Genomic DNA, 13,223 nt, shown 5'->3' with positions numbered 1-13,223 from the left:
TTACAAAAAGTATTGTTACGTACCCTTATTTCCTAATGAAGTTTTTTATTAGCTTCTATATATTTCATATTCATAATGTCAGATTTTTATAGTTATATAAGTATCTTCTTTTAATCGTCAAAATGGATATAAAAATCAACAAATTAACAAATATAGATTTATCGTGGTTTTATATATTATATCAACATGAATTTATGTATTTTACAGAATGGAAAGAAACAGGAGTGAGGTTCGTTAAAATTACATATATCCAATAAGGAGACTTTTAGTTGTATAGTTACTTCGACTTTTAAATCAGAAACAGACAACTTGTCATCTTAAACGACTGAACCTGTTCAGATCATTATTCAGTTGGGTACCTACATTGTCTAGAAACAGTGCTATAGTTACTCGAATATAGCGCGATAAAAATCAGGACTAGCTTAATATAGAAAAAACACTTACCTACCTGAAGAACTTGTCCAGATGAAAGAAGAAGGAAGTTCGTGTAGGTACAGAACAGTTAACTGAAATTATATATTTTGAAAGCAATTAAAAATGTTTAATCCTGAAGTAGCAACATTTGTATTTTTTCGTTATAATTATAAATATTATCAATATTTCATTATAATTAAGAATAAAGAATAATTTCTAATTCTTTCATGCATAGATCTAAATTACGAATACAAGAATACATATTTGACCTTATATGAAAAAACATTCTACTTAGATACAGAACTTTAATTTTTCAAGAGAACTAATCAAAATATATGATACCTTACCACATAAGTCATGTTACATTTTCTCACTACACAATAATCAAGTACAAAACTACGAACTTCAAGGTTATTATCCTGTAGAACAAGCTCGTAACTTTCATGCACTCCTCAACATCGACGTCGCCCTCTGTTTCATCGTGCACGTCTTGATCGTCGAAATTCCTAACTTGGAACTTCGTTTCTTAAACCAGGAACTTCCTACCATATTCAAGGTTACTCGTCAAAAATGAAATAATTTTTTTCTCGGAGAAAAGAACGTGCCAATCAGAAACCGTCGTACGTTACGTAAAATTAGTCAATTTGCGTCCATCGGCGAAGTAAACTTTTTCCATCGAAAAGCGTGAATGTCCAAAAAACAAACAGCGACCTTGGACAGATGATATACATACATCGTCATCGACACAGCACCGCAAGGGAGGAACGACCGGAATGAAACGAGATCGAAGCTGAGTACAGCGGAGCTGTCAGGACAAAAGCGCTCATTGACAGACGGTGCGTCGTCAGAAGAAAGACAATTTAGTCTTAATGGAAAAAAGACTCGCTTACATTGGGACAAACGGGTTGGACGAGCTATCTACAGGGAAGGTATCGAATCATGTGTGTATACACGCTGCCACTGAAAAATATCTGGATACTTGCTTCTCTTCAACAACGTGTAATTCAATCACGAGTTTACAAAAGGACACATCCTCGAGTATTGGAATCTGCAACAGTGAAATAAGTTATGGCACAATTTTAAAATACGAACAAGTTAATGCCGAGCCTCTATTACCCTAACTACGATCGAACGTAATTTCGTAATACGTATACCACTTATTCTTATAAAGAAATAAATTCCACAGTGGTTACGAAAATTATTTGCACACCACTGTATTTCCTGATTAATTAGATCCATGTATATTAAATTTCGTATCATCTAGTAATACTCTCAAATTATTACAAAAATGTCATGCTGTGAAAATGAAATGCAAAAAACATTTCATTGGAAGATAAAGAGTGTGTAGTCTGTGTGTCAATAGAAGAAACAATCGAAATCGTAGCACTAAAATCCTAATATCTGAATTAATAAGGAAAGCTGGAAGAGGATAGCGAATTTTATTCATCGGAACTGTTCGGTTATCCAAATTGCCTTGCTCCCGACCTGTTCGAATAAACGAAGTTCTATTCTAAAATGTCAGAATCGACAGTGTACGCTTGTGTGCATGCTCCTCGCCACACCCAGTCGCAACCTTGATTATGAGCCTATATGAGCCATTTCGCATATTCCTCAGAACTTGATACGCTCGTGTCATTTACTTGCTGCGTATACGCACATTGATTCCTCGATCACGTGCTTTACGCCGACACGTCGGCCGACTGAAATCAAACACGTCAGTTCTACCAAAAATAAATAAGCCCCGAGAGGAATGTATTTATTTCGCTTGGTTGAAAAATATGCTGACGCGATGAATAGGAGAAAAATACCCGAGTACACGATTGATGCCCTCTTTTGGTTAGGTTAGCCTCGAGTAAAAATTTTGCTCGAGTATTTTCGATCCTACTGAACGAGATAACGAATTACTTCAACTTACATGGAGTTGTACATTCAGTTGTCGCTCCTTTTGACAGAATGTAAAATGGAAACATGTTGTTACGCTTCGTGCTGAGTTCTTGAGTAATTAAAGTAATTGAGCCCATCTGACTTTAGAGAAGAGTGTCTTGTAAGTGTATCGAGCAAAATCTTGTAACGTAGGTTTATGATAATCGTTGTTTGCTGTTTTGTTGATAGTCAGGGGCAAATGTTAAACGTGTTTAAGATATTTTACTTCAATGATAGTGCCACTCGTTGTCTGGAGTGAGTGTGATTTCATTCACTTGCAACGAAATTGACTTTTCATGACTGGACGAGAAAATTATTATTCTGAAGAAACTGTTCAGACCATTCATAAGTTCTGTTTGATAAAACATAACTCCTGTTACTATATCATTGTATTACATCTTTTAAGTTAAGTAGAATAAATATTAAAACTATTAAAACTATACTACTTTTAGTATCTTCTGTATCATTTAAAAGAAAACCTTATGTAAATTCTTCTATACTTAATTAAAGTTTCTAAATCTAGATCAGATCAGAACGAAGGATATGAAATAACTGTGTGTGTGTGTGTGTGTGTATGTTAGATAACATTTTTTCCACTTTTCGACCAGTTATTGTTAAGTAGGTCAGACAGTTATATATCGCGAAAGACATTAAAAAGAAGCATTGAAACGGGGGCGACAGCAACAACTTGGCTCGCGCCCACTTGCAACTTCTCAAATCCGTGATTCCTTCACGATGAGTTTGCTTTTGAAACGGCGCGGCGGCCGCACCTGTGAATCGCCGTCATTCATATCTTCATTCGTATCATTCGTTGCGTTTTAATTACGTTATTGCGTACGATTGCGTCAATATTGAACTCTTGCTTACAATGCCTAAGAGCGAGCAATCGATATCGTTTGATGTTTTCTTTTTGTAGATTAATTTTAGGACGTCGCAACCGCTTATTGGCGTACCGCGGTAGAAACGGTGTACCTCATTATTTAACGTCACCTTTCAGAGAAGCCTAATGAGCTCTTAAAAACTAGGTTCTCGAGTTCAAACTTGTGCAACATTATGTATGTACAAACGTGTGACATTAATCGTGTTTTAAGTGTTTTGTCTTTTTATCTTTACAACCGATTAAACAAGGATTTATTGCTTAACGACGTTTCCTGTAAAAATTTTCAGACAAATTCTTCTTTGGTATTTTCGTTTAAAGTTTGAGTAAGCAAACTCCTCTAACAATTCTAATTACTCTAAGAAATGATGTGTAATTAAAATATATTAATTACCGTGAAACGTTACATTATTATGGTGTCATTATCTCCATTCGTTTCTTTCCTTCTACTTTTGCATTCCAATTTAATACTACATTTTAGGATTTATATTAATATCCAATGTTCCATATTAGTATTTTCTATTCATATTTGATCCCAAATTTCATATAGATTTTTATGACATAAAGTTTATGACATTTTGCTGTGTTATATTCTCATAATCATATTTCGACTTACATAGAACAAATTTTAAAACAAAAATTCCGGACAAATTATAATTAGGAATTACAATTAGGAAATTACAGTTCCATTTTAACATTGAATCAGACAATGTATTCAAGGTTTGCCAAACCTACCGGTCTAGTCTAATCTTATCGATACACGTAATACTAACGTCCAGCTTGGCTGAGCTCATTCTCACCCTTTCAAAAAATGACGATTCTTTGGCGGTGACGAGGCCTGGCTTTAAAATGGCCGCACCTGCATATTGTTTATAACGCAAGAATATATCTGCTCGATCTGGTCCAATGTTTGTCCGCCTTTGTACCCTTTGTACCCACGCGAATTCCACTGTTTATGACTAACTACTTCATTACACGCGTGTACCCTTAACGAAGTCGTTTTTATTAATAGTAATTGAAACGGTTGATCATCAAATTATCAAATCGAACGAAATTCGTCTCATAACTCGAACAGATTATTTCATAAGATAAATGCTTGACAAGAGTTCGTTCACCTTCGAACACTTGTCAGTAAAGAGACGTTAATTAAATCTGATTGGAACGACGGTCACGTCGAAAATACCGTCGAAAAGAGTCAATGACAAGATCTTTGGATCGACTTCCTTGGGGAAGTTACAGAAAGTTTGAGGTTCTGGGCATAGTGTTTTTTTCAACCCTTAGTATACCAAAGTAGGATTACTCAGGGACTTAAGTAGAATATATTATGATAATTTGGCTTATATGCTTTTCAAAGAGACTTATATCATATTGTTATCAGGTTTAATCGCTGTTAAGGACTGCTCTTTGTAAACCACTATGTTGAGAGTTAAGGAAACAAAATGAATTACTCCATATATAACACTTGCTTTTCTGTTTCTTTTGTGGTCAAACGTTATGTTTAACTTGAAGTATATCGTATTTAGATTATTAAACTGAATTTATTTCGATTAATTCTTTCCTCTTTTATAGCAATATCAATCACGACAAGAGATAATAAATATATTTAATATATTTGTATTTCGTCCAAAACGACGGATTTTGACAAACACATTTAAAGTATATTTACTGTTTTATGAAATTCTCTTTACATTTCATGCTGTTCTTCGTAGTAAAATTAATGTGTACGCCGATCCTTCACATTCCACGGTACGTTTTACGTATTTTATACAAATAACGTAACATAAATGCGAGTCATCTGCATAGGGAGTAAGTGGGCGAACCGAATGACCTCATCCGAGGTGTCCATACGACAATGCGCGTTCTCCTTTCAACAGGAAACCGTTCTAGACCAATCTTTGCTGGTTGTCGTTTGAACGTTGTCGGCCACTTTATAAATCGAGTGGATATCTCTCATGCTTATACAGATTACGTATACATGTACGATTTATGGTAGCGCGCACGAGCCGAAGTTGAGTTTATTAATTCCAGTAAAGTTCGGGATATCCCAACAAAAAAGTTAATTTCCTAAAACTAGCTTCTCGATTTTCTTTCTTTCTTTTTCTTCGTTTTATCGAACCTCTCGTTATCATATGGGTGTGGACGAAAAAAATTTTCGTCAGATACAAATTAGCTACATCAATGGAATTTAATAAAAATTTCGGAGTCGAGCTGGGTGGCGAATCTGACAGTACGATACTTCTTCCTTCTCAGAATCTTCTTTCACAATTTGAACAAAAAAACGGGACATTTTGATAACTGTTGATTTATTTATACGAGAGTGTTCGGAATGAAACATTTAATTTCTTACTAAACGTCGATGTTAATCGTACATAACTTATTTCATTCAGCTCGTTTATCAACACTTCACAATTTACACTTTGAGTTTCGGAATAACGTTGTAGTAATAAATTAATATGGTGCTATACTAAATAACGTAGCATTAGGCAAAGAATTTATACGCAGCAATCTAAAAGTAGTTTTACAAGCTTTTATGGAGGCAGCGATAAAAATTCCTTTCCGGTCGTGGATCTCTTCCTTATGGTTTCGACGTTTTTCCTTATGACAATTATTAGGCATCCATATTAATATATTTTAATATACAAGATGTCCCAGTTTTTTCCTAATAAACTTGTTCTATATGTTTGAACCATGGATATAAATAGAAAAAGTTTATATAAAAAAAGTCGAATGGTATAGTTAAATTCATAGTAGCTTCTTCTTCTATTACTAACTTCTATTACTTCTTCTTGTACTAACGACTTCTTCACAAATAGGTTAATACCTTCGTCTTATAAACGAACTGAATCGACTAATATATTAAAAAATATATAGTACTTACTATACTACCTTGCTGTACTTACCTTAAATAAGATATGAAAAAATTACTTACTAATATCCATGATTTTTCATTTCTATTTTATATGACATCTTCGTAATACAATTATAAATACTTTTTGTTTGCTAAAATGAAAGCAAGATTAAAATATAAAGAAGCATTAATTATCAAACTAACATTTGCGACGAAAGTTATATACATCTCAATGTTCCCAATGAAATTTCATCATATCCAAAAGTGTCCCTCCCATTCAAACGAGCCTTATGATCCTTCAAACATACAATCCTTTTTTTTCATACGCGAACATCTGTTGCAAACGTTCGATCGCCATCGTGCTTAATACCGTTTCGAATCGTTTGTTCGAGCTGACGCAATGGTTGCTGATGACCTTCCGCGGGATTGCAAAAATTCAATTCAGAGCGTTTTACGGCGGATCGAAAGCGAAACGACGATGAGCAAATCCAAACCAAGGAGGTCTCGACCTCTTTAAAATTATTAACGACACCGGATCTCGGGCTTTCGTGCGGCAAATAAATGTTTTTACGCTTCTTTTCGCCCTCTGTCCCTTTTCTTCTGTTCGTTGCCGTTGGACTGTCTCACTGGGAGTCGTGTAATAACGATATAAATTAAGACTTTATGCTCGTAGAAAGCGTACGGTTCGTGGATTTCGAAGTTTTGGCTGATTGTGCGACGAATTTCATTTCATGACTTTTAACAGAGCTTTTGCCGTGAGGTAGCGCAATACTGGTCTCGACGATGAACCTTGACGAAAGAACCGCGCAACGATCAGCCGTGCTCTTTTACGTCCGTTTAAGACTTTTTAAGAACAATTAAAGAATTCAAAGGGATCCCGAGAACTACGGCCAACAGTGTATTAGTATTGCTTGAATATTTATTCACATCTATAATTCATTGGTTAATAGAAAACAGTAATCGTTTTATGTTCCTTGGAATAAAAAAGACGATTGTAAGTATAAAAAGATTTACAAAGATACTTCCACGAAACACATATTAGATACACGTATACTGTTAATATGAAAATTAATTTTTGTCATCTATCATCGCAATTTTTATGGTAAGCCTAGAAGGTTCAAAGAAAATTATTAAAGCAACAGAAAAATCTATGAACAGAACTTACATAAACATGAATAGAATTTATATAAAATATTCCTACATAAATATCTGTATGATTCTTTAATGTAAAAAATATTACACTATCTTAAGTGAACTATTACCTGTTTGACAGTATAAAAGTTATATAGTTCATAATCTTTTAGCTTGTATAAAGGATTAACATATGCATACATGCAGTCACATGAGTATGTGTATACATATGTGAGTGTGTGTGTGTAAGAGTATTCAAGCTCAAGAAACTTTCGAACGTTTTGTAAGGTATAAAAGATATATTGCTCAGTATTCTCAAATGAATATGCAATTTAAATCTGACAGCAAAAACAAAACTGTTAATTGCATGTTATGACTGAGTTTTTACGGACGCACATCCCGGTGAGGAGTGTTCTTTGAAATTCCATGGTCAAAGTCACGCTGTGGATGTACTCACTTATCTTAATTTACAACATTTAAACGCATGAATATTGACCAAAACACTGAATGATTTTACACTGCTTTTAATTTCATTCACACCTGTTATACATATATACATACACAGGACCCTCGTGTTTTCGTTTTCAGCCCGAGGAAGAAGGAAATTGGAAATATGCGAAAATTACTATTTACAATTTTCAAGTTTCTTATTAAGCGCTTATTTCATATGTAAACAAAATATGCCAATTATGTTAATTAGATATTACTTACATGATATTTTGTTTTCATATTATTGCTACATGTATGTGACTTGAAATAAGAAAATGAAGACATATTACATACTGTTATTATATAAATATACTTATATATTATACTAGTATAAAGTATATTTATCAGCATCGATATCGTTCGATATAAGAATACTTTTTCTGTATTATCGATTTATATAAAGAAATTTTAATAGTTTTGACAAAGGTTATAAAACTGAATCTAAATTGTTTGTTTAATTACTTCATTAAGGATACTTACAACACATTTATATCATAAAAACATAATATAACGAAGTGAGCACTTACTTTCATTTCATAGTTTATGTGATGAATCTATCATATCAATAATTATTTAACAAGATAATAAGAACTAACCTAAACTTCCTAGCATCCCACCCTCTCCTGGTTTATACGGCGGAGACCTGCTAGATAGCCTTACTGTTGAGTCCTCTAGCAGATCCTGAGCGAAATACTCTTTTCGCCTTTCTTCACATTCTTCTCTCTCGCTCTAACTCTAACCACTAAGTAAACTAACTTCGAAACATTGAATTTTATCTGAACTTTAACAATTTACACCTATTATCTTTGTTTAATTTATTTCTATTATCGCAAGGAATTGAGGCATCGCGCTATAAGAAACGCGTTCTTAAGGGATGGCGAAGGCCGCCAGTTTTAAATACGCTAGAAAATGAGACGTTTGGGAAGATAACAAGGTGACAACTATGAAACACGAGTTAAAACTCCCCGGCGTAATAAGCTGCGCCTGTTCGTGTATTTTACGGCGGCCATAACATAATTTATAAATTGCTCGGATGCACCTGGCGTGACCTTCGTGTGTCCAATATGGTCCGACGCGATGGCGCTTTATCGTTCGCGCGCGAATTGAAAAATAAACGCGACCCGACATGCTCCGCGCGTCCTCGGATCGTAAAGTACTTACGAACTTGTTCACCGATTCCACGTGGCTTTAATGGCCCTCGCAACAGTTCGCCTAACTTTTACACTTTGCACTTTACAGATACTGGAAACGCCACACGTTAGCCTGCACGATGCATATCTCCATGCAACGTTAACAACGTACTTTTGTTTCAACTGTTCTCTGTATTTCTGTCTTCAGGATTCTCGCCCGTTCCATAGATAGCGATTGACTTGAGGACGATTTGGTTCTTTGTGTTCTTTTATGAATTCTTTACCATTTTAATGTGAACGCATTGTGAGAACCGCATGTTTCAATAAATTCGTTTTGTGAAAGTGGAGATTTTCAATATAAAGGTTAATATTGACAATCTGAAATTCTCATTCTTATAGTAATAAAATTAAGAGGTTTGGATCTTCTTCGGTATAGGTTGTTGAGGATTCATGCGAAATTTTAACCTAGAATTTCTTTGGATAGAACTTTTACTTTTATCAAATAAAATTTCAAACATTTGACTCAACGAATGATTATATATTATAATGCCTTATATATAATAAGGCATTAATTAATAGTAACATTGATGAGTATCTTAGATTTTTTATAATTTATGATCTTTTGGCAGTAAAGAAGCTTGGATGTAGACAATCGAATTATGAAATATGAAAAAGTTTGTTTGCTTATGAAGAGGATTGATGTATACATAGAAGAACTTGATACATTTACATTTGTACAATTAAAAATTGAAAATTAAAAAATACAATTGCATTCGTATCTTCATAGCACAAATGAGTCTGAGTACAGACGCTATGACAAAGTTTTTTACCTAAAATTTAAGGACGCGATATCACTCGAGAAATGAGAGTATTCTGAAACTCAACATTGCAAGATATTAAAATCAAAATAATCACGGACGCACTCGTGATTCTCTTACATTCTCCAAAATGCAATAATACTAAACCACCGCTATAAAATGTTACTTTAAGAGCGATCTTTAATTGCTATTCAACATTATAAATCCTTTCCGCATTCCACTGACCGACCAAACATTTTCCAGGTACTGCTGCAGGCGGCACTGGTGTGGGACGAAGTACACGGTGCTCCAGCGAAGAGAAACGACATACTCGCGGGCACGGAATTTCTGTCAGTCTTCATAAACGGCGCCATGGCCACGCCGCCACAGCGACGTAGGGGTTTCAGACGAGGAGGACACACGTCGTCAACAGGAGATAGCGCGACAGCGGAATCGCATCAGCACGAGGCTTCGATTTACCGAATATCGCGAAATCCTGGCAATAAACAAGTCGTCCCGAGAGCGCGCAACACCAGTGGCCGAGAAGAAGTCGTTCGATTTTATCCCATAAGCCACAAAACGTTAGAAAATAGGCAACAAAATCTAGCATCGTTAATCGACGAATTGAGCACCACCAGTGACATATCTTCGACACGGCTGGCTCCTCAAAGTTCAATAAGTACGACGACGGTCACGTCGACGACAGCTCAAGAGAAATCACCATCGAGGACAAACGCAACGAGCAATTCGACGAACAAAGCAGTCAGCCGACAGAAAGTTATAGGTGTCAGTGTGACGTCCACCGTCGAAGCTACGCCGTACAAGGTCAGGGTGGAACATTACGACAATACAGATGCGACAGTCGTGTCTCGACCGCCAAGCTCCATCGGAATTTCGTCTAAAGATGTTACGAAAGAGTTGAAGAATGGCACGACAAGGCCTCCTACAACGAGGACTATGAGCTCCACGACTGCGAGAACATTGACCACGACTACTACAACGACGACGACAACCACTTCTAAATCGCCGAGAATGACGACACCGTCGCCTTCAAGCTTCGTCACTGAGGAACTTAGTAACATCGTATCAGAATCGAACAGGAGCGAATTCTCCGTTGACGAAGGCTCGCTGAGCACCAGTTGGCGAGTTCAAAGTTCGGTTACGCCTAGATCGATGAACAAACACACTCCTTCTTTCGTTGAACATCAGAAGGAGATAAATAATAATAATAACAACAATACGAACAATCCTTCAGGGGACATGATCACCCTGCCAACAGAGGAGAACTACGAGTTGCCGGAAGAGAACGCCGAATCAAAGGAGTTCAGCGAAGAACCAATGGAAGTACAGTCAGAGCGCTACCAGGCCCAAGGTCGAAAGGCAGGCAGACACTTCGACGCTTCCCACTACAATCGTCCAGGCTCCAAGATGTATAGCCAGCCATCGAAGAGCTATAAGTCACCACGGCCGTACAGCGAGCCAGCTAAATTGTACAGCGAATCAGCGAAGGGCTATAACGAACCTGAGAAAATTTATGGAGAACCAGCCAAGGTGTACAGCGAGCCAGCAAAGGTTTATAGTGAACCAGCGAAGGTATATAGTGAACCAGCCAAGGTTTACAGCGAACCTGCAAAAGTCTATGGTGAACCAGAAAAAGTGTACTCGGAGCCATCGAAGGTTTACTCGGAACCAGCTAAAGTTTATTCGGAACCAGCGAAGGTTTATTCGCAACCTGCCCAAGTTTATAGCGAACCTAGCAAACTTTACGACTCAGAAGGTCAACCATTGAGTCGCGAACGTGGCGGAGAACCAGACGAGCAGAATTACGAGGTGGATGAATCCGTTAGTGTGAGTAGCAATGGAAACGTCCATGGACCACAGATTATGCTTACGGAACCTTCGAACGCTTCCGAAGTGGAAGATGGTCACAAAGTGGGTTACGTGGTCGAAGGTAGGAACTACAGGAAATACAGGGTCGAAGAGAGAACTCCGGACGGTTTTATCGTTGGGGAATACGGAGTGGTGAGCCACGATGATGGTTCTTTGAGAGGTGTTCGCTATACTGCGGATGGCACCATCAATCCTCGACTCATATACGATGCACTAATGAAATTCCTCGCTTTATGAGATGAATCAGCGATGGAAGGATGGATAGAAGTGTAACGGAGGCGAGTCGACTCAATCGTGTCGCTTTGCTAGAAGAATGGCGAGACGAAGCGAAATGACTGATCTTTGAAACTGCTATTCCCAACTCAACTGCCTCAGAGTAATTTTAAGCATCGGGTTTCTTAGAATCTAAGGATCTTCCATGATTGTCTATGGCTGGTGATATGGGAATGATAGATGGAGTATTTGGATTGTTTTTTGGTGTGTTAAGGATTGAGCATAGAAAGACGAGTCAAAGGAGCAACATGTTAAATTTCGACGAATTAAGATCTCGAGTTTCGTAAATTCTTATAAACTGTGCGAGATACTTCATCAGATAAATATTTCACTAAATACATCAACTATAAAAAGAGACGTATTTTTGCATTATCGGCAATTAGATGATTATATATGAAAAAAATATATTTTTACATAACTGACGCAAAATGTATTAAAAAGCAAAGGTAGAATAAAATATTTCTCTTATTTGAAGTACATTGAAACTACATATGTGCTCTAGATATGTGTACTATGGTGTTTCTAAGCGTTATATAGAAGCATATATGTCCGTTGAACACATTATAGAATAATAAGGAGATGATTAATAACAGGTATTAAATAAAGATTATGCTTAGAAAATAATTGAAGAGTGACTCAAAAATACATTAGTAAAATCATTCATCATTTCTTCGTAGAAATACACGTGTAAATTTACTATGAGTCCTAATTTTCTAGTTGAAAATACACCTCTCAAACGAAAACATAAATCACAACTACAAGTACATAGTACATTATTCACAATTTTCTGAGCAATTAATACATTTTATTCGATTATGAATGAAGAAAGTATTTACACTACAGTAGAATTTTATTTATCTAAACCAGTCGGGAAACGACCAACTCATACAAAATAAGAATTTATTGATCCTCCCATTATCTTTAATTTTTGTTCTTATAATAAAAATTCGCTAATTACAATTGCATTTTAATAAATACAGTACTACTGTATGTTCATAAAAATCTTATTAATAGTAAGAATAATTTCAATAAACCTATCAATAACTTGTTTCAATAAAAATTATTTTTAAGATTACCAACCGTCCAGTAACTTATAGAGGGGATTATAATAGAATCATAATAGAAAAAATATTTAGAAATATTATGTGTTTTCTAATATAATATTGTACATATAAATGTAGAGCATCTGACGTAAATGTTACAAATAAGAGAAATATTTCAATCGATAAACTAAAGTATATGTATTTATGATTCATTGTACTTGAGATATTATTATCAAAGACGCATTGCAGAAGATCGAGAATTCAATGTCATCGCGAAAAGTACCATTGTGATAAATGCATGGTACACTAACATAAGTTCCACGAATAAGCAAACTACTTGGACTCGTTAGCATGGATAGTAATCTTTAGTTGGTCGTCACTCTGTCGTTTCTAAGGTCTGGAAAAGGT

General features: G+C 35.8%; 1 protein-coding gene across 1 annotated transcript in view; it reads left to right on the top strand.

The window, feature by feature from the left end:
• Nucleotides 1-12,676, top strand: part of LOC117204098 (uncharacterized serine-rich protein C215.13-like) — a 65,277-nt gene extending 52,601 nt beyond the window's left edge. Inside the window, exon 2 of the mRNA XM_033441142.1 lies at nt 9,874-12,676. Within this exon, the coding sequence (XP_033297033.1) occupies nt 9,874-11,736 (1,863 nt within the window). The 3' untranslated portion in view covers nt 11,737-12,676. The remainder of the gene's footprint in view (nt 1-9,873) is intronic.
• The last annotated feature ends 547 nt before the right edge of the window (nt 12,677-13,223 follow it).

The sequence above is a fragment of the Bombus bifarius genome, unplaced genomic scaffold, assembly GCF_011952205.1.
Source record: "Bombus bifarius isolate JDL3187 unplaced genomic scaffold, Bbif_JDL3187 scf7180000007977, whole genome shotgun sequence".
Lineage (NCBI taxonomy): Eukaryota > Metazoa > Arthropoda > Insecta > Hymenoptera > Apidae > Bombus > Bombus bifarius.
The sequence above is the reverse complement of the archived record's forward strand: the minus strand, read 5'-3'. Positions and strand labels throughout refer to the sequence as shown.